Below are 26,039 nucleotides of genomic sequence, written 5' to 3' on the forward strand. Positions count from 1 at the left end.
TGGCTGTCTTATACTTGGGGAGTAATTCATTTGCTACTATATGTGTATTTAAAATATTAATAAATTTTGGAGTTTTCTAAGTGCATGTACACATGAACCCTCACTCTACAAAATCCTGTGTATTTCTACGGCCTTTAATAGCTTAAGCAAGATAGAACTAATCTGTGAATGGCACTTAAAATGACTCTATGAATATTTAGGCAATTATTATACATAATTGTAAATATGTATCTATATTTCAGATTTTGTGATTACTATAAAGTGTTAACTTTGGAGGACCCAGGCAGCTTCTATGGCTGTCAAGAATTATGCCTAAAAGTAGTGCCTCATCCAAATGGCAGGCAGGTTAGGTTATGCTTCCTAGGACCCACTGCTGCAGGCCCAGCTCCCAACTTTCTGGGCTCTCTGCTGACTCCAGCAGCATGTACAGAGGCACCTCTAGAGCAGCACTTTTAGAAAACATAGTTCTGTCTTTCTACCCATAACTGATCAATCCAGGTGTAAGCACCTGGCTTAAGCTACACCAACCCACAATCCTTTCCTGAGCTCATCTCAGCCAGTCAGAATCTTTCCCTTGGATCTTAGCAATGACAGTGGAAAAGGACAGTCTCTCTGCCTGTAGCTAAAGCTGAAAAGTGGATGGGTCATGATTTCTACCAAAAGGAGAAATGGAGTCTCCGAAAGAATCAAGATTCAGGTGGATGGGCAAAAACAAGTAGAGACAAAGCAAGGAGGACATTTAGCCCTCTGCTCACTGTTTCTGATGTCCAGTTGCCTGGCTCTGCCCTTCTGATGGTTTGGTTATTTTAACACATTTAAATTCCAAAAGCCTAAACATTTCCTTATTTGTTAGTTTGAGTTTCACATATGTTATTTGAAACAAAGAGTCTTTAAAAGGTAATTCTGTTAACATAAACACAGTCAAAGCTGTTACAACTTAAGAGTTTCAAAAGGACCCAGTGACTTCATGAAGGCTCTTCATAAGGCAGGGCGGAGTTGCACTGTAAGCATGTGAGCATGTGGAGGTCCATTACATTTTGTCCAGCTACAAAGATGGATAAGCCCCTTTATAATGAATAATTGCTTGGTAATTGATGTGTTGGGTAAACTCTGATTTTTCTCAATGTCTACTCTTCTTAAAGTGGGCCTACTTGCACAGCATTAGACGTCCAGGAAAAGGGTGAGGGTGCAAGTGTAACCTACTTAAACGCACCAAGTAAATAATCCACATATGTTGTCATGCTGTCTCTGAGGAATACATTATTTAAAATTATTGCTGTATTCTAAACAGACCATCTGAGAGAAATAATTACTTTTCCATGACTGGATCAATACTTTTGTTCCTATTCTTTACTACTTGAGTGATTGGATCTAAGGCCAGAGGAGAAACTAAGGTCAATCCCCTGGACCTATGGTAATCTAGCAGGGAAGATCAATGTGTGTGCTTGTGAGCCCAAGGAGGGAGTGGGGGCAGGGAGGACAATTCTTAGTGTGCTAACTTAATTTTAAATTTCTCAATGAGAAAAGCCATGCTTATCTATGGCTCTTCTGTTGCAGCATTTTAAAAACTGCCCTGCAGGTACAAGGTATAACTCACTTTATGTCTGGCTTATTGAATAAATTCATGAATTACAACCCTATCATGTACACAGTAGACGGTAAGAATGGTTTGTCCATTCTGTCCAGGAGGGGTAACATTTCAAGCTTGGAAGAGAAGGCGATGAGGGGACTAGAGAGGTAAAAAGGGGCATTTCTGTGGCAGAACAAAAAATCATGTCCACACTGTGGGCACAAGAGTACATTCGAATGTCCAGCACTCAGAATCCACCAATATATAATCTGCAGTCATTTTACTCTATATGGCAGTCTATGGGCCTGATCCATATCCCACTAATTACTAGGAGACAACCTTAAATTGTCCTTTAAAGAACATGATTCAACATAAGTTTATTACAGCCTTTCCAATAAGAATATAAAAGAATAAAGCATTTGCCAGAGTGACTGCTTAGTCTTAACCTATCAAAATAAATGCCTTTCAAGCACCTTAGAAGCATCATTTACATGCAAGTAATATGCTAACTGCAAATGGGACTTATTAATTAATTAAAGCTCATCACAGAACATCTTCTTTGAGTGATATTTTGTTGGATGTTAGTTTGAGTTACAACAGAAAGTGATAATATACTCTTTGAACATTTCCTTTTATTCCAGCGTATTACTATTCTCCCTGGTCTTTTCCTATCAGCTCTCAGGCTTATTGGAATATGGCATGTGGGAGAGTCCAGCTTAGCGGCTAAGAGCACTGCCACACCAACCTGGGTTTGAAACCTGGCTCTGCCATTAACCAGAAGCAAGACTGGGCATGTTTGGTAATACCTCTGTGACTCAATTTCTGCCTCTGAAAATGGGGGATAATATTAGCACCTATCTATTAGGATTGTAGTGTAGAATACAAAGTCAGCATATGTATAGGACATCTAAGTACTATTTAAACAATAGTTCTTTCTTTATCTCTCTGTAGCACTGAACACTAGAAACCATATAGAATTTGAAGTCAGAAGGCTATTTCTGCTATCATTAGCTGTATAATGTAAGTTACACAACCTTTGAACCTCAGTTTCCTTATAAGGAGAATGGAGGTAATCAGGCCTACACTCCATTGGGTTGGTGAGAGGACTGTAAAAGATAATGTGTAAAACATCTTGGCAAACACTTCTAACTGGGTTGATGAGACTCTATCAGGCTCAGTCCAGCTGCAGGGCTGGACATGGGTTCTGCCATAATGAGGACTTCTGCCTCCTTTCTTCAGTCTGAACATAGGCAGATAAGAACAATACAAATCAGCCCAAGGCTTGGCAGAGACTTGCACTTACCCTGGGCTCTCCTTGGAGAAGGAGTTTTTGCCCAATCCATCCTGGGGGCTGAAGTCATCAAGGAGAGAAAGCAGATAGCAGTGGCCACTGTGGGCGGCACCTGGTTACGTACACAAGGCAGCTAGTCATCTGCCAGTCCGGGACGTACAGACACAAACACATCCTCTGGTTGGCTCCCCACAAAGTCTTTCCCTGGCTTCTTTCTCAGGGCAAGGAGACAGCAGCCCCTGCTTAGGCCACTGCCTGCAGCACCTCTGAGCAGGAAGTCAGGGCCCTTGGACTCCCCATCAGACCGCCTGCCTGAAGCACACTCTGGAGCTGGGGAACTTGCCTGAGAAGCCAGTAAAATTTTAATGCACTCTGTAGTGCGGTCATGTCATACTCGGTTATGGCAAATAATCCCAGATGCCTGCAGAGGTAAAATGGAGCTGTAATGTGCTTGCCTCCTAACCCGAGCTGACAGCAATGATGTACGACTACCATTAGTGGAAAATATCACTTCAACTAACCCATGATCCAGCTCCGCTCAGGGTCACATTATCCATGAGGAACAAATTACACTCCCAAAGTAAATACAAATTTTCTACACGAAATGGGTACAAAAAAAGGGAAGGGGGTGATCCGTTCCCTTCGCCAGCACACTGCTGAGTGACACAGATGATAAAGGACAGGACAAATCATTGGCTGACAGAGTGCTGTGCCGTAATCAGCTCAGCCAGCACGCACTCCGGCCGATAAACACTATATTCTCCCCTTAGTGGCAAATACATAATCTTTAACATGGACATGGCTGCTTCAGATATTTACTACCATATGGGCTGCAGGAACAGCCCACGCAGCATTTGCTGTCAAAAAAGAAAAGGCCCTGTGGCCCTGATGGACCCAGAGACCCTCTGCAAGGGTGAGAATCAGTGTCTGGGGATGGACACGAGGATTCTTGAGGGGGCGAATTATAACTCAGAACAAAACTACCTTAGGGGGTGCAGTGCAGGAGCCACCGTGAAACCATGGCCCCTTCTCCTGTGTGGGGTCGTAGGAAGAAAATGGTCTGCAGGGACGATATGGGGTTCATGAGGCTCTGGACTGGACGCTCAGAAATTCCTCTCCTCCAGCTCTGCTCTTCCCTGTACTTTGTGGGTGACAGAGGCGAGGGTCTTTTCCTTTAGGAGACTTGGATAACCAATAAAGCAACTTCTGGGTAGAACACTAATATTTACAGGGCCGTATGTGTCAAGTACATGATAGGCATGGGGTACTTTCAGGGATTCTATGATTTAATAAAATATTAAATGTTTACACATATACAGATACTTAAAGGAAGACTGAGTTCTGTGTCCAAATATGGTTCATGCTAAGTCCACCAATTGGTGTGGCCTACATCCCTAATTAATCATGGGCTGGCTATGATACCCATCTGTAAGAGTTAAAATACGTACCTTGTCTATAGCCCTTCCCTTCTTACCTTGGATAATTGCATTCCAGGCCAAAAAAAGTAAAAGGTCCCACTTCAGAAGAGCCTGTACATTCTAAGTTGTTAGTAGACCCAAATTTTATTCGTTCCATGTTTCTTGAGAAACCACCATGTTTGAATTTTTAGAAGCTAGTGCAGCTGTTTGGGTGGGGGTGAGGGTGGATAGATAAACAGGATCCAGGTCTCTTGTAGCACAAGTAGGTGAGACACAGAGGGGATGACAGCATGAGCTCCTGAATGGCACTGCTGGGCTTATCCCAACTCACCCCGATGTGCGGGGAAGCAGCACGGCCTGGGAAGAGGGCCCAGATTCTGGGATCCTAAGACACAGCTTATATCTCAGCTCCATCACTTATGCCTCATTTTTCTTTTCTTTTTTTTTTTTTTTTTTTTTTTTTGAGACTGAGTCTGGCTCTGTCGCCCAGGCTGGAGTGCGGTGTATGCCTCATTTTTCTTATTTGTAAAACAATGACACCTGCTTGAGAAGATAAAGCCTTGAAAAGCCCTAACAGAGAGTTTGGCACATGGTCACCGATGCTGTATGTGAGAATATATAGATCCCTACGATAAATACTTAAAACAGATCTTAGGAAGTGATGTTTTTAAAAGTGTTTTGAAAAATGCAATGTTCTCTTTCGTGTGAAGTGGTGCTAATTATTATTATTTAGTTGCTATTATTGACCCTAATCTTAGTTTTTCACTGACCTAAGACATTAGTAGCATCTATGTTTTTAGACCAGGAAATTAGGAACTTCAAAAACCACGAAGAGCACTAGAGAGAAACGATGAAGCCCAAACTGGGCTCCTTGAGTACTACAACCACCCACCACAGGGCTTCCTGGTCCTTCCTTATTTCAAAGACCCCATTCGGCTGTCTCTGTAAGTATGCATATACTTGGAAGACCATGAATCAAGCCTGGTTTAGAACAACAATGGAGAAAGCTGCTTTCAGATTTCTTTGGGTGATTCTTCGGGTACCTGAAGAGGTCATGCAGGACTACAGCTAGAACTTCTCAAATGTCCTCATGGCAACTGAAAGGAAAAAGCTCTATCCTGTATGAAAGAGAACCAATTTGACCTTCCCAGCTGTAACTTTAATTAGAAAAAAAGAAGTCCATTCATTTGTTGAATCTGGGGACTTCTTAAAGTATAAAGTTTGGATAATTATTAACACATCCTAATACAGATATTTGATTATATTTGTCACACTAGAATGGCACAGTTCTGAGGAGCATTTATCTGTAACTATCTTGCCATCCAGTAGTTGTCAAGGGGGATTAACTGACACACATGCACACACACATGTACATGACCAAAAAGTTCTATCTTTATTGAAGACAGAACACTCTGCAACCCTAATACAGTATAAGACAAACTCTTTGACAACCAAAGAGCCTCCCAGGTTACACTCTATCAGAAGCCACTAACATGAAGCATGTTGTTCAAGACATCACCTGTACAAATGCCTCTGCTCATGACCCTGCTGGTATTCAGGTGGTTCAGGGCTCATGGTCAATTTCATGGGGCTGATAGCCATCACCTCCCCCAGCCTCCTCCTTGGCTTTACAACTTCCCCTTCGGGTAAGCCATAACACCCAAGACGATGGCTCATTCTAAGGGGAAGCAGCAGGAACTTTCCTGTGGGAACACAGAATCATGCACTCAACCTCGATGTTTCTGGAACAATTCCTTTTATAGATCAAGTAACGGTCATTACCAAACAAGTGAGTTCTTGAAACACATTCTGTAAGCTAGCTCTCTACCTAGTCCCCATGCTTTCCCAAATACAGTAGTTGAGGAACACAGATTAAATGAACTGCTCTGCTACCTACTCACAGGTATGTGGTGACAGTTCCATCAGAGTTAAGCAACTATAATTCTCATGTCAGTTCATCAGTAGATACTTGTGAAAAAATGGGTGGATATGTATGACTGAAAGACTGAACCAACAAACAGATAAGGACCCTGTTTAGACATCAGGTCTGTATGTAAGTTTCCTTCAGTTGCTTGAGAGTACAAATGCATATACTCGAGTATGTCCCCTATATGCTTATTCTCTCTTGGGAGACTGAGAGAGACAAAAGAATGGAGACAATTCTTACATAATCCTCTTCCTACTTTGGCAAAGGGAAGACACAATCACATATTAATTTCCCCCTGGGCTCTGCCATGCTGTTGGGGCCTAGCTAAATAGCTATTTGGAAAATCTGGATAGTCAATGTTGGATCATTGAATCCTGCCTCATTTTCAAGATGACAAAACTAATGCTAAGCACCATTAGGTAACTTGCCCAACGCCATACAGCTGGTGAGTGAGAAATCAGGAGTTGGGTCTTCTGAGTGCCCTTCTCCACCACCCACCTATTGCGAGCAACAGAACATCTAGACCCTGTTCTTTCTTCTCGCTGTTTATTTCAAGAAACAAAAACTTAGCTGAAAATGCCTGACAAATTTCCAAGAAGTATTTATTCTGTTGACCTGCCTACATTTAATTTAAAATCTGTACATTTATAACTTCTATCTTTTTCAGGTGCATAACATGGTAGTAATGAACAGATTATTGTACATACGCATTCAGCATAAGTGAAGTAATTTTTGGTTTTGCCTGAAAATGTTATATGAACACCAAAACTGAATGAGATGCTGAATTTAAAATAATTTACCATAGAAATTTAATCCAAGCATAGTATCAATGTGAATTTGGGATGTGTGCAAAGTAATTAAGCCAATTGGAAATATGATTATTTTGGAAGAATAATAAAATGTCATTTTAAGCCAGACAAAATCTTGAAGGGGTAAGAAGAGGTTGAGTAGATGGGCATCACAGAAATCACGCATCCAATATAAAAAGCTCTAAGGCCAGGTGCGGTGGCTCATGGCTGTAATCCCAACACTTTGGGAGGCCAATATGGGCCAGTCACCTGAGGTCAGGAGTTCAAGACCAGCCTGGCCAACATGGCGAAACCCTGTCTCTGCCAAAAATGCAAAAATTAGCCAGGTGTGGTGGGTGCCTGTAATCCCAGCTACTTGGGAGGCTGAGGCAGGAGAATCGCCTGAATCAAGGAGTGGGAGGGTTCAGTGAACCGAGATTGCACCACCGTACTCCAGCCTGGGTGACAAAGCGAGACTCCATCTCAAAAAACAAAAACAAAGTAAAAATCTCTTGAGACTCAGCCAAGAACTCTAGAAATTGTCTATAAGTTAGGAAACTTATAAATGGCTTAGATATATTATATGAGAAAACTGTAAATGAAATATAGAAGCCGGAGGAAGAGATCACAAATTCTGGGGGTCCAGGAAATAGACATTGGGACTGTATGAGGTGCAGTCAGGTTTGAGTACGAGTCTTCTGAACTTGGTTCACTTATCCCCTCCATTTGGAGATGAGTATCCAGGAAAGAAAATGCAAATTTTACAAAACACTGAACACCTAACTCATGTTAAGCACTGTGCAAAGTATTAGGGATAGAAAGACAAGAATATGGATCCCTTCTCTTTCCCTGGGTGATGGCTGTCTGCTTTGCTGCTATGAAATCTGGAAAGGTGGAGATATTCATTTCTTGCTACAAAATAGGACAGCACCTCCAAACTGTCTCCTGATCAAAATATATCCTATTTCAAAACTAAGGATGGGGGTTCCACAAGCAACAATGAGGGCCTTCTGAGCTTCTGGAATGTTGCTGAGGGTGCACAAACCTTACTGAGTGTGAAACGTGGCCAACCAAGGGATGGGACTCTTCCACTGTAAGCACAAACCACATGCCCGGTCTTCAGTTTGACATCTCAGCAGTTTCTGACTCCTTCATGAGCCAAGTTAGGCATGTGGTTTGTGTTGAGTTAGGAACATAAGCCTTTGCTGGTTTTCTTTGCTGCTTTTCTTAGAAGCCCCTTCCCACACAAGTGAACTTAAAATGATCAAACACAACAACTTTTAGCATGCATTTAAAAATGAACGCCAGGCATGGTTGCTCGTGCCTGTAATACCAGTGCTTTGGGAGGCCAAGGCAGGAGGATCACTTGAGGCCAAGAGTTTGAGACCAGCTTGGGCAACATAGTGAGACTCCATCTCTACAGAATAAAATTTAAGTTATCTGAGTGTGGTGGTACACACCTGTAGTCCCAGCTACTTGGGAGGCTGAGATGGGAGGATTGCTTGAGTCCAGGAGTTCGAGGCTGTAGTGAGCTAAGACTGTGCCACTGCACTCCAGCCTGGGCAACAGAGCGAGACCCTGTCTCTAAACCAAAAAGGGATGCATCAAAAAGTGTGTGAAAAGAGGGAAAGCAAGTGTGAAAAATCAGTAGTACTGCATTTGCAGTTAGCCAGTGGGCCAGTAGGGCTGTCCTGGATACAGGACGCAGTACCAAAGCAAAGCCCAGGAGCACAACCACCTTCTCCAGGTGGTTGTTCCTACTGCTAACGCACAGAGAGAAAAAACTGCAATCAGGAGTCATGTTGTAAGACTGATAGAAAAGGAGAAGGATTCATTTCTGTGAGATTGTGTAGTGTGTACTGCATGTGTGCTTATGCCCGGTATCTACAGGCATAAGCATGGGTGGCACATATCTGTGCACACAGGAAACATCTCTACAACTTTCAAGTTTTTCTCCTAAGCAGTCAAAAATTTCAAGAGCATTAAACACGGGGAAAGATCATGTTTCCCTTTGACATTTATTATAAGGCTGTAGTTCTCAAAACCAGTTGTATACCAAAATTACCTAGGAAGCTTTTGAAAAAATACAGATGCTCTGGCCCTACCCCAGAACCTCTCTCCTGTGATGGGTTTCTGGGAACTGACGGTGTTCGGCATTTGGGAACAGCTGCTGAAGGGACAAGAGCTATACAATCCACTTAATCACCATTTGATCCCTCCAGGACAGTACACGTGCTCTGGGCTCCAGGCTCTGCTCAGAGGAAGGCCTGATGTTTAGACAAGAGGTTTAAAAAGACACTGTTTCAGAACCCTTCAAAATTAAACACTTTCATTCAGCCTGTGTCAGGGAGAAGGGCCCTTGGGATAAAGGCTGAGCCTCAGATTCTGGGGAAACTCCCTCTGGCAGGTTCTCTAGAAGAACCCCAGCTTTCCAAACAGGATGCTAGTCTTCCTCTTTTTTCTTTCTTTCTTTTTTTTTTTTTAGGTGAAGAGTTTAACACAATTTATTTTATGCTTAAATAATCGACTAGGTCATCCAGTGTACGGTTTTTCATATATATGTCATTAGAGCTCTGTGTCAATGAATGCTGATTTTATGTGAATATAATCAACAAATTAAAGAATTTCACCAAAACCCAAATAAAAATGCCCTTGAAAACACAGCAGCCTTATTAACCTAATATGACACTGCTAGAATGGTTACAAATGACTGGCTTACTGAAAGGTGTCTATATCTTATAGCCAGTACACAATACAGTAATAACTTCACAGCGTGCTGCCATTCTACTAGCTAAGGATTTCTGTTCAGTCCGTTTTAAATACCCCCGACTGGGGCCTCTTATGAGCACCATCCACCTCTAAAGCAGCAAGCATTTACCCCCTTTTAAGCACTAACAGATAGCATCCCTCCACCCCCTAAAGCAACTACCGTATAGGTTATTTTTGTTGTTGCTGTTTTTAGGTCATTTCATTGAAAAAATTGGCAATAGCAACAAGTATTAGATGAAGGGCTTTGTGTTTACAGATAAAATCTTTTGTGTTGCAGTATACTGTAGTGTTGGCAAAATTGGAAAAGATTTAATCAAAATACGGTGATACACATGCATCAAAATATTAGTCTTCCTCTTTTTTCAAGCGTCCTCTCTCATTTTACCTCAAGTAAAATGAACAAAAGCTAACATTTATTGAGCAGTTACTATGGACCAGGCACTGAGCCAGATGCCTTCATATATTTTTATTTTATTTTTCTAGATAACAAAGTCTCACTCTGTCACTCAGGCTGGAGTGCAGTGGCATGATCTTAGCTCACTGCAGTCTTGAAACTCCTAGGCTCAAGCAATTCTCCTGCCTCAGCCTCCTGAGTAGCTGGGACTATAGGCAGATGCCACCACGCCTTGTTAATTTTTAAGATTTTTCTTTTTTTTTTAAGAGACAGGGTCTCGCTATGTTGCCCAGGCTAGTCTCAAACTCTAGGGCTCAAAGACCAGAGCCCACTTTGTCCTGCCTTGGCCTCCCTAAATGCTGGGATTACCGTGATAAGCAACCATGCCTGGCCCTAAATGCTTTCATTTAATTGCTATAGGATTATGTGTAGAGCTGTTGTCACCCACATTTGACAGCTGAGAAAGCTGAGGCTTGTCCACAACAAAATAGAAAGGGACAGAGTCAGAAACATGCGTCAGCCATCACACTGAGGCCCAAGTGCTTGGCCACTGGGCTATACGCCTTCCAATCAGCTCGGTCACATGCCATACACAAGAAAAAGGGTGTGGGTAGAAGAGGGAATGACTTTTAATCTCCACATTAACTTCATAACCAAATAGGGGGTATTTCTTAGCATAATGGGCTGCTGCCAGTGGTGGAGAAAGAAAGGAAACAAAATAAAATATGGGCCAAATATTTGGCAATATGCATGTTGCCTCTTTGTTCTCATGATACCAATTCATTTCGAATGGGGGATCAGAATAATTGCTTAATTTGGGTGACTAAGGGTGCCAAGTGCTGCTTCTTTTCTTAGCTCTCACTACAATGAAGAACAATCCCACATCTAAGATGCAGTGTTCACAGGCTTCTGTAATTCCCCACCCAGTTTCTACTGTTTTTTTTTTTTTTTTTTTTTTTTTTTAATGAGACAGATTCTCGCTCTGTCGCCCAGGCTGGAGTGCAGTGATGCCATCTCAGCTCACTGCAAGCTCCGCCTCCCAGGTTCACGCTATTCTCCTGCCTCAGCCTCCCGAGTAGCTGGGATTACAGGCATGCATCACCATGTTGGGCTAATTTTTTGTATCTTTAGTAGAGACAGGGTTTCACTATGTCGGCCAGGCTGGTCTCCAACTCCTGACCTTGTCATCTCCCCGCCTCGGCCTCCCAAAGTGTTGGGATTACAGGCGTCAGCCACCGTGCCCGGCCCAATTTCTACTCTTTGTGAATGTCCTCGTGGCTATCTGACATTAATGTGGAATGTATTCACGTGGCTGGGAGGGGAGGATAAGGGAGATACTTTGCTCAGTGTCTCATCAAAGCCTTTTTGTGCACAAGCGTCTCTTGTATTTAGGGAAAGCTCTGCTTTTTAAGCCCCTTTCGGAGTCACTTCCACGTTAATTAGTAAGGGTATCATTTTATAAATTACAGCTTCATATCAGAGGAAAGCAGAGTTTATCTTAATTCAGTCAGCTGTGTGAAACACAGTACCCTAATTTTAGCCAGCCGGTTCTGCAGATCCCTATGGAGTAAGGGAATGGCAGGTCTTCCGGAGAGAAATCCCAGTGGGTCCCCGACAAGTCTCACTTTTGCCTCCAACAGCATCCCTGGTGGGGCTTGCTGAAGGGATCCCAGGACACTGAGTGGCATCTTTTCCACCATTAGCAATTCAGATTCGAATGTGAATCCTCCAAGCAACACATGAAAGCAGCCCTGGTTAGCTCTGTGGCTCCGATGGGGGCACAGGCAAGAGGTTTCTTCACAGAGGAGGCTGACAGGGGCCCAGGCTCTGACAGAGCATAAGTCTTGGAGGATGGTGTTAAAGTTGGCGATAAACACCAGACAATCTCAGTCCAAAAGGGGAAGCCTGACAGTCTTCACTGCACCAGGGCCAAGCAGGTGCGAGGGCAATTCGAGTCTCAACGGCTCCCACTGGGAGCCCTCTAGAGAAATGGCATGGGGCAGAACAGAGACAGATGATGTGAGCGCTGGTTGTGGTGCAGCCCCCCCTTAAGACCTGCAGGATCACCACAGTCGAAAGGAAGAATGACTGGGGGTGCGGGGCAGGAGATGCGCCATGGATCGGAGGAACACTCCTAATGCCCCTTCCCTTCCTGCCATTGCCATTCTTGGACTCGCCTACAACCAACCACGTATCCGCTTTATTACCCTGAAATCAACTCAAGCTCAGAGTGGTGGGTGGGAGCTACCTTCCCAATACCCATTATTCTGACACTTTGCTTCTTGCACTTAGAAATGGAAACCTAGGCAATAACTACTCAGGAATTTAGGTGATGGGAAAGGACCTGGTGGGGTGCTCTCCGTATTGGTCCCCAGATCCCTCTGATAACCAGAGGCAAATTACTTCTAGAAATTACCAGAGTTAGGTGATCATCAAGATCCATGGTTCAAGACAGCTCTAAAGGCTCCGAGGTCATTGACCTGGGATGAGGCTCTGGCACTGCAACTTGTAGTAGCTCCCCAGGTGATCTGGGTGTCAAGGTTGAGACATTTACAAGGAATGGTGAAGACATTTACAAGGAATACAAACCTGGGCATCCTTACCACCTTCTACCACTGCTGAAGACTGGTGATGGTTTTGGAATTCACATTTCCTTTTTTTTTTTTGAAATGAAGTCTCGCTCTGTCACCCAGGCTGGACTGCAGTGGCACGAATTCTGCTCTCTGCAACTTCTGCCTCCCAGATTCAAGCGATTCTCCTGCCTCAGCCTCCCAAGTAGCTGGGACTACAGGTGCCCGCCACCACGCCTGGCTAATTTTTTGTATTTTTAGTAGAGACGGGGTTTCACTGTGTTAGCTAGGATGGTCTTGATCTCCTGACCTTGTGATCCACCCGCCTTCGCCTCCCAAAGTGCTGGGATCACAGGCGTGAGCCACCACACCCGGCCCCACATTTCCTTTTAAGGAAAGAATGTCAGCTTGGTGGTACAACCCTGAATAAGATTTATCCTTTTGGAAAAGTGGCACAGGCTTACAAAGTGAGATCAACCATTGCTGATAGATCTGGAAGGGCTAGAAGGTACCAGTCCCTCCCTGGGTACCAGTGATGCCCACCATGTGGGAATGTGGCCTCAGGGGTTGGGGGGCCAGTGACCATGTCTTGAACACTGAACCATTACTGCTGTGCACATGTCCCTGGCACCCACTACACACTGGCTGCCTGAGACACCAGGGGTCCTACTTCCAAGGAGCTAAGGCTCCCGGGGGCTGGAGGAAGGAAGCTCCTACTTGTCAGTTGAACAAAAGAATAATCCACAGCCCCCTTTCCAGTGTGTACTTTCGCTGTCATCCAACAGCCCATTACCATGTCACAGCATAGCACACCCTTCCATAGGTCACTTTGTTTAAAATGACATGGATAATGCACATGTCAGCAAGCTGACAGTCCTGGCCGTCCTTCAGAGATAAAAACCTCAAGGCGAGAGCCTGTTCTTATCTGGGGGACATGCATTGGTCTATCATCCAAGTCAGGCAGAACATGATTTCTCCAGAGAGCACTTTTTTCATTTCCTGATTTTAAGGAAATCAAATAAGCACCATTTGTCTTCATCTGAATATGCTTGACCTGCTCAAATGATGATGTCTCGCATTTTATAACAGGCTACATATGCTGAATTCAAATTAACGACAGTACAGAACAAGAGCCTTTAGATCTCTCTTGGAGGCTGGCAGCAGAGAAGGAGAGAAAAATTCTGGGTTTGTTGGAAAGATCCCACTAAATACTAACCACAGCATTCTGAATAAAATCCGCAAGCATGTAGGAGGTGAAAGTCAAAGCACAGGGCACAGGACAGATCCAGAAACGGGGGAAGGGAGGCCGAGTCCATCCTTTTGAAGCCAAGCAATACAGAAACCATGATATTCAGGTAACTCTTCTCGAAATAACACAAAGCAGCAGTATAAATGGAAGGAAATTTGGTTGGGGACTGGGACAGCTAGAAGGAAAGTCCAAACAGATAAATAATCCCTTTGCTTCAGGCAGCAGAAAGATCACTTTACCAGGTTGTGATCCAATCTTCTGGAACCTCAGAAACTGAGTTCCTTTTCTTGATCCATGTTGATCTGGATACACAGAGGCTGGTGCCCATGAGCCTCGAAACAGAGCATGTACCTGCTGGAAGAACTGTCCTCCTACCTGGCTGTCGGCCCCGATGGGAAGAGAGCAGTTCTCATCGGACCTCCCTTGCCCACCCGTACCCCATGATGAGATTCCTAGACACATACCATTAACATTTCTATCAAGAAGGCCAATAGGTACAGAAAAGCATATGGGTCAGTAAAATAAATGCAGAAATGACATTATAAATGCATACTAGCAAGTTTAATGTTCTCATCATGGATTTTAAAAAATCAGATGGTTATTAAAATAAATAATTTTATCTTTTAAAATGTTTTTGGGTCTATGAGTCATCTTCCATAAAGTAAAAACTCAGTGTCACATATATGCAATATTAAAGGTCTTGTTTTAAAAAAAAAGTAGATCTGACAAATTAAACGTGTCATAGCATAGGAAATGTCACCGTGTGAATTATGCCCATCTTTCCTAAAGAGAAAAGGTCCTGTCAACATGAAGCTGGCATCCCACCCTGTAGCTGTGTGTGGGAGGACTCTGGTGTTCACAGTCTGTTATGTGCTGTGCCCACAATGCGGGGGGGGGGGGGCGTCTTACCTTCTCTTCCTGGTCACTGTCACTGTCACACTGAAAATGAAGACAAGAGAATAAGGGTTAGTGTAAGAACTGAGTATGTTTTTGCTTTTGATGCCTCATCCCCCAACCCTGTTACAAAAAAAGTGCAAGATAAGTAAAGGAAATAAAAAATGTTGTCTTCTTGGAAAGAAAGAGTTTCTTGAGCTCAAGTGCTAGTAAACAGCATCCGAAACAAAATGCTATCCAGATGCAAAAAAGGTGTTTTGTTCATTTCATCTGATGCCTGTACTCTGTGGCTGTCAGTCCAGCAAGGTGCTCAATCATACAAGTGAGTGCTTCCCTCCCACCACAGCAGGGTAGAGGCGATGCCCCTCTAGGAGTCAGCCACAGGATTAAGGTGAATCAAGATTGTTCAATGAAATTCAGAGCAAAATCAATTTCTTAACGAAGACATTCTATCTTCAGCTAATGTGAATGGCTGTATCTCTCCCGGTGCTTTTCTACAGGAAAAGAGGTAAACCTCTGGGCATCGTAGTCGCTCATTTGAACTTTGAAGGAAACAGAACATAATGGCCAAGGCTCACCACTTATGATGGCTGCCTTTTCCAGTTTAGAGGCCCAGAGAATAGAAGGAACACTCCCTATAAAAAGTATGCCGAAGACAAGAGGTCAGGGTAGTAAATAAAAAATATGGGCAAACAAATATGCTTTAGGGCCATAGACTCAGATCATATCAACAGATCCCAAATTCCAACCATTTAGTTGGTTTGGGATAAGCACAGTGATAATTAATAATTAACCCCAATCTTTGGGTTCCTCGCGATAAGCAAAGGAAAAAAGAACATAACCTAAAAAAAATGAAGTGTTTTGCTAATTCAATATTCAATGAAAAACTGGGGGATGTGTTTCGTTAGAGTAAAGCTCAGCAGATAAATATATCCATTCATTCACTCAATAGCCCTTGATAAGGAACTGCTAAACTAGACTGAAATTCACCTGAGATACAGGCCTGGCTCTCAAGGAGCCTTCCGTTTAGCAGTAAGACATGAAGCTGGGATACAGACACTAGCAGGGGTGTGGCATGATCAGAGCTGCTTCCATGAGGATGACTTTCTGTGGGACCATGGAGAGAGTGCACAGTGGGGAAAAAACAGGTCACAGGGAGAGCAGTTTGGCAGCCATTCCACTGTCTAACCCAGGGTGGTGCCATGGTTTAGGAAGGGAGAAGCAGATGGCAGAGCAATTCTGAAGGTAGAACCAACAGGATTTGATAACACATGTATATGGGAAGCAAGTAACAGAGATGCATCTAGGATGATGCCAAGGTTTTTTAGTGTGGCCACCTGGACATGTGAGTTGGTACAGCTTTGAACAGAAACAGGAAATAAATTTGCTCGTAGGTGGCCACTGCTGGCTAGATCCCCACAGCCAATCACAACTCCCTTCTCCCTAGTCTGTACCTTCTCCTGACACTCTGAGGTTAAAAATGCCAGGTACTTTCTTTCCTGATTTTTCTTGCAGCTAAAGGTGGGAAAAGAGGTAAACCTCTGGGCATTGTAGTCGCTCACTGGAAGACCCATCTTTGGCCAATGAGATTCTGAAATCTGATGAGGGCTCTAGAAACAATTTTGTCTCCCCAGTAAACAAAGAAAAGAAGGAACCACCTGCCTCTGGCCTTTGAACATGAGTGTGTAAGAACATGATGTCTGGATATGTAGCAGCCATCTTGCAAAAATGAGGCAAAGAGACTCAGTACAAAAACAACAGAGTGGGACCAAGGGAAAAAAGCCTGACAGAATTGGACCACTGAATCCATCTCAGAGCAGCCTGCCTCAGGACTTTTATTCAGAAAACACTAAGTTACCTTATTGTTTAAGCTCCTATTAGAGAGCTTTTAATGGGAAGTAACAGAACACCCATCTAAATGGACTTCTTGCTATTATGAGACAACCTGGGGGCTACTTATTCTTTTCAGACTAAGCACTCTGTACAAAAAGCATTTAGGAACTTATATCACAATCTTATAGGCTGGAGGATTAGAACATTTTCTACTTCTCCCATTGGCTCCTCAGTGCCACAAGTTAGTCAGATATTCAGTGACAGGGATTTAACCAAGTCCAATGCATCATTTCCAACCCAGCTTCCAACCTCAGACTGTCTACATTTACATTCTTTGACCTGATGAGTAGTTTCTTTATTACAATAAGTCAAATGAGCTGAGAAAGAAATGGGAAGAGATGAAGACTTTGAAGCCCTAGAACCGCAGGTGGATGAGGAACAATAGTGTCCTGATTGTGTGATCTCTCCATTGCCTTTAATTAAGCCCTCTGTGAGGTTCCTAAGACCCGGGCACACTTTCAAGAGTGACAATGCACAATTCAGGAGGGGTGTGGAAGGCAGAAGACTATTTTGCCAGGCAGGCTTATGTTCCCAGATATTCATAGCGCTCCTTGTGAGGTAATCAATGACAGCTGAAGGCTGTGGCATGGCATTTGCCCACCTCCCCAAGGATCTGGTGTGCAGGGAGGAGGAGGAGTGAGGTAGTTGGGAAAGAACCACCACTGTGCCCTATATCCTAACGGCAGTATGTCCCTGGGAATGGTTATTTCTATCAAAGTGTTAAGCTTCCTGCTTTCCAACAGTCCAGTTCTAATTTCAAGGTCCACTTAATTCTGCATCAAGTAATTACTGATCTACCCAGAAGCACCTTGTCTCCAGAGTTAAGCATATGGTGAAGAACCGAGACCTACTGGTATCCATTATGGAAGCAGCACGGATGCCAAGCCGATTAAAAATGCTCAGGCTCCCCACACAACATGCCGGGTGAGTGACAGCTCCTCGACAAGGCCAGTCGTGGAGTCTGCCAAAACAGTCTCTGCTGCACTGGGGTCCACATGGTGTGCTGAGAAAACAGTTCCATTTCTGGTATTAAATTCCCATACTGACCCGAGGACTTTGCCGTGAGCTCAGCAGGAGCGCACCATCCAATTTACAGCTCCACTCTCTGGAGCCTCGAGTGCCAGCCCCTGGCAGAGACGAATGATGGTCAACCCCTCCAGCTCATAAATTATGCAAAGGCAATAAATGCACTCAGCAAACAGCGCCTAACGTTTGCCTTGCCTGGCTCCTAACACACTCTGTAAAAAGCCAGAAGCTCGACACATACAAGAGGTCTATTCCACTCATAAAGGGGGTTTGTTGACAACCCCAGACGGAAAGCGAGCCACAGTCCTAAGGAGTCTTTCTGCTTCACTGGCAGCGGTTTATGGGCCTGCTTTATGAAAAAGGGAGGCTGTTTTATAGAGTCAGTGTGGGTAGAATTCATGGCCTCAAATTCACATTTAATACACTGTACAGCTTTCACACCCTAAGTTCAACACACTGTGGATTTTTTTGGCCAAATGATTCTTGGTCTTCAAAGGTTAAAAGAAGAAGTGTCTGCTCCTCGATCCCTAGATACCCACTCCAATTTATAAGAGTTCACATTGAGCCACCTCCTGATGCAGGTTTATGTTCTGCATGAGGCTGGGAAATGGAAAAGGCATGTCAGATGCAGAGACGGGGTCCCAGCAGATTTGACCATTTTAAGCATTTTGACATAGGGGTCCTGCTTTGGTTTATTAGCAAACAGGTTGCACACTAACTACCAGCTTGAGGTGACGGAGTACTCTCCATGACAAGATTTCAAAGCCCGCTTGAAAAGCTAAAAATATTTCCTCCATTTTAAAAGCAAGAAATGAAAAGAGACAAAAAGGAACAACCAGGTCTTACAGCAATGACAGGTAAGAATTCCTGGTCACCCGGCCTTCAGACAAAGACATGACCCGAACCATCACAGACAAAAGGAGAGAAAGAAGAGGTGTGCGCGCCAGGCCACAGGCCTCAAATGCACCGTTAGAAAGGGACTAGTTCCTAAACCTGAGTCCCTCCAGCCATCCCAATACTGCAACCGCTCAACTCCATCTTCACCATCTCCTCCCCTGGTTTCATGAATCAAAAGTGAACTGCTGGAGGCACAGTCTTCCTTTCCCAGACAGGTCTTAACTCTTAAACAACCAACCAACCAACCCACCCAGTCTTTCTCCTTTTGAAAATACAGATTTATGGCTGGGCAACGGGGCTCACGCCTGTAATCCCAGCACTTTGGGAGGCTGAGGTGGGTGGATCATGAGGTCAGGAGTTCGAGACCAGCCTGACCAACACGGTGAAATGCCATCTCTACTAAAAATACAAAAATTAGCCAGGCGTGGTGGCATGCGCCTGTAATCCCAGCTACTCAGGAGGCTGAGTCAGGAGAATCGCTTGAGCCTGGGAGACGGAGGTTGCAGTGAGCCAAGATCGCGCCACTGCATTCCACCCTGGGCAACAGAGCAAGACTCCATCTCACAAACAAGCAAAGAAACAAAAAATCAAAAAAAAAAAAAAATTTACTGGATACATTTTAAAAAAAATTACCCATAAATCTACAATTCTTAGGTAAACACTTAATACATTTGTGTAAGTCTTTCCAGCCTTAAGGATATAATCCCCCTCATCTTTCAAACATACATTTTAAGAAATAAAAATGAATTCCTACCATTTTGGAACCTGCTTTGGTTTTCACATAACACGTCAAATATTTTAGTTTAATCAGTAAAATTTGTCCTGCAACATCACTTTAAAAAATAGCGACACTGCAATCTGCTGTGTGGATTGTAACATAATCTAATAAAAATATTCCCCAGTGCTGGGTATTTAGATTGTTTCAATTGCACATCCTAGAATTTTTCCCTTTGCACCCATTCACCAATATTGCTGTTTGTGACTCTCTTTTCAAGGCCCTTCCTTTTCTGCATATTCTTTAATGTCACTGTCTCCCCAGAGTTGCATCTGGAGTTCTATTGTTTCTATGTGACTTTCAAGGGAGTCCTTAAAGATTCCCTTGGTCCCTTCTACCATGTATATGCTGAAACTCAAAAATCTCTATGCCCACATTTGCCAGATGTGTAACTTTGGAAAAGTTATTTAAACTCTCTGGGCCTTAGTTTACTTGTCTGTAAAATATGGCTAGAAGAGGAGAATGCGTTAATACATGTAAACAACTTAGTGCACGGTACCAAGTATGTACAGATGATAAATGTTAACTATTATTAAACTTCTGTTGGGTATGTGCCCCCTCTTGAAGTGCGGCGAATGCCTCAGACTCAAGTATCCATCTAAATCTGGACTCAACATCTTTGCTCACCTGAAACTGCCCCTCTCCCACGTTGCCCTTAGTAATAGCATCACCAAGCAATCACTCAACTGTGTAAGTGAAGAGTCTTATCCTTGACTCTATCCTTGAGCAGACTTATCTTCCTCTCACCCCACATTATTGATTCTACTTTCTAACTCTCCATCCCTGTGGCCATGGCTACTGCTTTAGTTCAGGGTTTTATTTTGTCATTACAAGAGGATAATGACTGCTTTCCAAGGTCTATGCTCTCTTCCTTTTCTAATCCAAGTCCTTATTGACCAGAGTGGATTTCCTAAATTTCTATTTGATGCAGATGCTTCACAAGGCCTATGAAGACCCTTCATATTCTGTTTCTAATTCCCCTCAACTCCCAAATCCCAACCACTCTCTCAACACAATGCTTCTTAAGCTTTCTGCGGTGAAGAGCCATTTGTTTTTGTTTTGCTTCCTTAATTTCTAATATGTTATGACAATTACTTTTGTAAAACATAATAAAAAGTCAAATTCTTGAAAAATGAAAAAGAAAAACAAATATATATGAAATACATTTTAAAAAATTATTAGATTTATGAAACACAAAATTATGCTACTGAATTACTCTAAAAGTTTCCCAATGCTTACTCTTGACTGCCCATACTAATCTCACAGCAGGTTGGTTGCAAACAGCTTGTGGCCTGGCCCTGGTTGGCATCCTCGCATTGTGTGGCACTATCCTAACATACCTTGCTCCAACCACACCCACTCGCACTCAATCATGCCATCAGTTGTCTGCCTTTAACAATTCCCTCTACTGGGAATTCTATTCCTCCAAGTTTCTACCTAAAAGCCTGACATTCACCTTTGAAACATAGTTCCTTTTCTGAATCTTCCAATACTTTTCCAGAAAGACTTAACTGCTTCTGTCTCCATCCCTTACAAAACTGTACTGCAGTTGTTTGCCACAACAGTCTTTCCTACCAGAGAATGAGCTCCATGTAAGGACAGTGCCTTGCTTATCTTTGTACCTCTAGGCCTTGGGACATAATAGGTGCTCAATTATACTAATAAGTCAATCTCATTCTTCTTGAGTATTGTTCAAACTGTGGTTGATTCCATGCAGCATAAGCAAAGTATGATTTAAAAGGCAGGTGATTCCAAAGAGAAAGTACAGGAAACACTAATATGATTGCTTAATGCAAAGAGATATATGTGTGAACACACTGAGGGAGGTTAAAACTGTTAGCAGAGCCTAGAGTTGGGGCCCAGAAGAAAATGTCTTCCATTAAAAGGCTCAGAAAAGATGTGATTATGACTTTATTACACTTCTTCAAAAGCAAATATTTTTCACTTTCATTTGGGAATCTCAGTATCTGTGTTTTAAGACTCCAGTCCAAATTGAAATGAGTCAAGATCTGTGACATCTCTCTGTCTCATTCAGAATGTAGGAACAAGATGGAATTCTAGGTACCTTGTGATGGAATGCATTCTTAAGCAGAGAGCGGCAATCATTGAATATATCACATACAATGACATTGAGGAGGGCATTGCTCTCTATTCTGCTCAATGGACCTTGCTGGAACAGTTATTTCGTATCTCAAATCCATTTATCATTGCCACCAAAGATGTCAGGGCTGAATACCACTGCTGAACAAAGTTATTTCATTCTTGTTTCTGCCTAAAGGAAATGAGAGGAAAATGAGGGAGAACCCCAACTTGTAAACTACAATATCTAACATCAAGTATAATTTAACTTTGCCAGTGACAAAACAAATTGATTCCCCTTTGGGGCCGGCGGTTTATCTAAGACCTTAAAGACATCCCTCACCTAAAAGCAATTTCACAAGAAGCCACCTGCAGAAAACATGACACTTATTTTCTTATTTAAAGAAGTAAGATAGCAGCATGGTGACTAAAAACATGTTTACCATCCCCTGCCCAGCTGCCCAGTCCTTTGCTCATGTAAAAATGGGTCGCCATTTTGTGCCACACATGGCAGCTCTGATGCTGCCTGTTTTTCATCAATCCACAAAGCCCTATTTTCACATTGTTTACATTGCTCTCATATTGGTTTTGGACTAAGTGAAATTTAAAGCTACTGGGGCCCTAGAAATTTTTAAATTTTTAATTCTGAAAATGTTCTTACTCAGACCGTCTTCTTACTGACTGTAAAATAATGCCATTGACTCCTCCCCTCTATCTTAACAGTAACTATGCCTGATCAAATAAAATAGTTCAGATAAAATGAAAGCCTAATTAAAAGATTCATGTTGCAAACAACAGTTTACAAGAATAAAGCTTTTGGCAATCACCTAATAAGCCCATTTTAAAATAATATGAGGTCCACCAGTCTTCAGCTGTTCAGGAGATACAACAGAGAATCAACTCTCAGAAGCCTCTGGAATTTGGTACTGATAACCCAGCATTCCTGCATGAGGGAGTTCTCAGAATCTGACATTTTGGCAAGTTCTCAGTTTGAACTGGCCAGAACTCAAATAACCAGTGTGATCTGAGGGGGCTAAGGGAACACTTCTTATTCCCCCTCCAGTGTCTCAGATAATCACACACTTTCAACCAACAACTTTCATGTAACTACTATGTGCTAGGTTCATTCTACCACCCATTAGAAGTGCAAATATATTGACAGAAATCAGGTTGTCCAAACTTGAAGTTTTTTTTTTTTTTTTTTTCTTTTGAGGCGGAGTCTCGCTCAGTCGCCCAGGCTGGAGTGCAGTGGTGCAATCTCGGCTCACTGTAAGCTCCGCCTCCCGGGTTCACACCATTCTCCTGCCTCAGCCTCCTGAGTAGCTGGGACCACAGGCGCCCGTCGCCACGCCTGGTACATTTTTAGTAGAGATGGGGTTTCACCGTGTTAGCCAGGATGGTCTCGATCTCCTGACCTCGTGATCTGCCCGCCTCGGCCTCCCAAAGTGCTGGGATTACAGGCGTGAGCCACCATGCCCGGCCTAAATTTGCTCACAAATTAAATTCTAATATATATTTTTCCTTTTTGTCACTTTGAAATCCAGGTATCTTTCATAAATCAATCTGTATGCTGTAAATTTCCACAGATCATTAAAGTATTGTTGGCTTTATTAGAATTGGGGTTGGAAGTGAATATTTCACAAATCTTTGGGGAGTTCAGCTTCTTTTCCCCTAAGAAAGGAAGTCACATTTTGCCAAGTATAAATATACATAAACCCCAAAGATGAAATTTACTTAAAACCCAGAGTCCACAAACCTCAGCGGTTGCCAAATTCAGAAAAATAAGTCTCTTGTCCAAAGGTAAAACTGACAGTCTGGGGCCCAGTGATTTGTAAATGATCTCTTTTAAGCTTAAGCAACAGATCCTTTGCTTCTCTGTCATTGATTTACTGATTCTAAGTCATCAATAGCATTAATCCGTACTTGCCTGGGGACCTATTACAAATGACTTTGAAGATGGTGTGAAGCAAGAGTTTATTATGAGACTACAGTGCTACTATCAGAAAGACATCTTTGCCTGTGTTCTTTAGCAGAATTCTATTTGTGACCCCTACGTAATGGGGCAATTTTCTCTTCCCATATATAGTTTCTTGTTGCTCTGGATGGGGCCTGAGCCCCTACCCCCAGATTTGCTTCATCTAATGCTGGGTTCTTTTTGGAGTCCTGTGTAAGCTAATAAAACCCAAATTTGACGATGAGTAAAAAGGAAAAGTATGTTATGGGTTAAAATAATACAAGAGTCTATTTTTTCCGCTGTGTTGTGATCCATAGAAATCACCCTGAGCCTTTTCCCTTTCTTCTCTGCCTGGGAAGCCAATTGCTTTGATTGCAGTGATATGAGCTAGCTAAAATGACTTGCCCTTGCTTGTGAGGCAAATGGAACATGCTAATAGAACTTATCGCATTACCCGATGCAAAAGTGCCATAGCTCATTACTTTAAGATAAAAGGATATCATTGCAGACGGCAAGCAGAATTGACTTTCTGAGGCCCGACTTGATGATGATTTAATCAACTGCTCTCTTTCACTTCTCATCTCTGTGCCTGTCGGTTTCACAGGTGCCGTTAAATGAGACACTCAGAAAGTGAGCGGAGGGAAAGAAATTGCTGTCATTACTTTTCAAGAAAGGAGGTATGCAAATTTTCGACAGAAAGATTGCGTTCATAATGGGCCTGGTGAAATACAAGGATCATGCTTGACAGGTGAGGGCAAGCCATTTGTATGTCCTTAAAGCAGAGCAACCGTCCTCGTTTAGAAATGTGCTCGGTAAGAGAAACTACAAATGAGAGGCCTGGCGGGGCCAGGGGAGAGGCGGGGCGGAATCACAGAGGGTTGGTTCAAGCTGGTCTATGTTCTAGAAAAGAGGAGGGTGCTTAAGACTCAGGAAGCCAAAGCCAGAGGAACAGATAACAAAGCCTGGTAGCTTTCAGTGTGAACCAAGATGCCAACAGTTTTTGAAAAGACTACACCATTCTCCTTCATATATAACTACGCAGCCAGACTGCCAGGGTGCAAAGCCTGCCTGTACTGTATATCATCTGAAACTTCTAGTCAGGAACTTAACCTCTCTGTGCTTCAGTGTCTTCATCTATTAAATGGGGCTACTGACAGTATGTATCTCATAGTGTTGCTAAGAACATAAACTGAGTTAATAAATGTATAATTTGTTTAAGTACATATGTAATAAACATAAAAATGTCTAGAACAGTGCCTGATACATCTGAAGCAATCAATAGATGTTAGAAACCATCCATCCACCCACCCATCCATCCATCCATCCATTCCTTCAGTAAGACTAAATACCTTTTTTCAAAAAAGCATACGTGAGCCAGGTGTTGGAAATCTACCTGGCTCTAGTCTAGATAGAACAGAATTCTTCACTGATTTCACATACGTCTTGCATAAATTCTTCACTGATTTCACATATACAGGTCTTGCTCCCCAGGCAGGCAGTGAGTAGCTCAGAAAGTGCAGGCTGGTTGTCCCTGGAATCATCACAGGGTCTAGTGCATTCTTGAGGGCCCTCAAGATGCTCAGCAACAATTGGATGATTTATGGATTCCTCCTCCCTCCCTCCTTCCACTCATTCCACATTATCTGATGCTGCCTGTGGTGCTCTAGCCCTTTGAGGAATCTCCTCTTGGAGTAGGAAATGTCTGAGTCTAGCTGGGAATCTCAGGTGATCACTGTATGCTCTATGTATCCTGGGGAAGGAAAGGTGCAGCCAGTAGGCTTGAATCACCTTAAGGAAGGCAGAATGAATCTGGATAGATTACGTGATCAGTGTAGTATGAACAGAGGTGTCTTTTCATTCACTTGTCTTCAATAGGTAATTGTTCTATTTTCTCCAACACTCAAAGTAAAAGCATCTTTCTTAAAGTGCTTGGAATTCCAAGTTCTTTTTCCCCAGGTAATGAAGCTGCTGCAACCATTCTTTCTTCCACCACTAAGGTTGTGAGACACTGAATGTAGCTACGGCTTTCCATGCTAAGTGTCACCTACATGACTCAATTCCCAGCCAAAGGGTCAATGTCCATCTCAAGCTAAAGGAGAGATGGGGTGTCCACGATGGCAGGGCAGCCCTGAGCTCTCTATTTTGGAAAAGTCTGGTTGTTGAAGTGCATTTTACATCTTTCAGGGTTCCTCCACAGGAACAACTGCAGAGCATGTTTTCCTCCAGAAATGCCAGCCAACAGCTGGCATTCATTAAAAAAGAATCCTGAGGCCAGGCATGATGCCTCATACCTGTTATCCCAGCACTTTGGAAGAGCGAGGCAGGATGATCGCTTGAGCCCAGAAGTTCAAGACCAGCCTGGGCAACATAGTGAGACCCCTGTCTCTGCAAAAAAATTTTAAAATTAGCAGGTATGGTCATGCATGCCTGTGGTCCCAGCTACCCGGAAGGCTGAGGTGGGTGGACTGCTTGAGCCCAGAAGGTCAAGGCTGCAGTGAGCTGTGATCATGTCATTGTGCTCTAGCCTGGGTGACAGGGGGAGACC

General features: G+C 43.1%; 1 protein-coding gene across 7 annotated transcripts in view; it reads right to left on the reverse strand.

Annotated features, from left to right (window-relative positions):
* AUTS2 (activator of transcription and developmental regulator AUTS2) overlaps positions 1-26,039 on the reverse strand; it is a 1,198,864-nt gene that overhangs the window by 344,145 nt on the left and 828,680 nt on the right. For all 7 annotated transcript variants that reach the window (XM_017956233.3, XM_003895905.5, XM_021935193.2 and 4 more), the window contains one exon: positions 14,886-14,915. In XM_017956233.3, the coding sequence (XP_017811722.1) occupies positions 14,886-14,915 (30 nt within the window). The remainder of the gene's footprint in view (positions 1-14,885; positions 14,916-26,039) is intronic.

Source organism: Papio anubis, chromosome 4, assembly GCF_008728515.1.
Source record: "Papio anubis isolate 15944 chromosome 4, Panubis1.0, whole genome shotgun sequence".
NCBI lineage: Eukaryota > Metazoa > Chordata > Mammalia > Primates > Cercopithecidae > Papio > Papio anubis.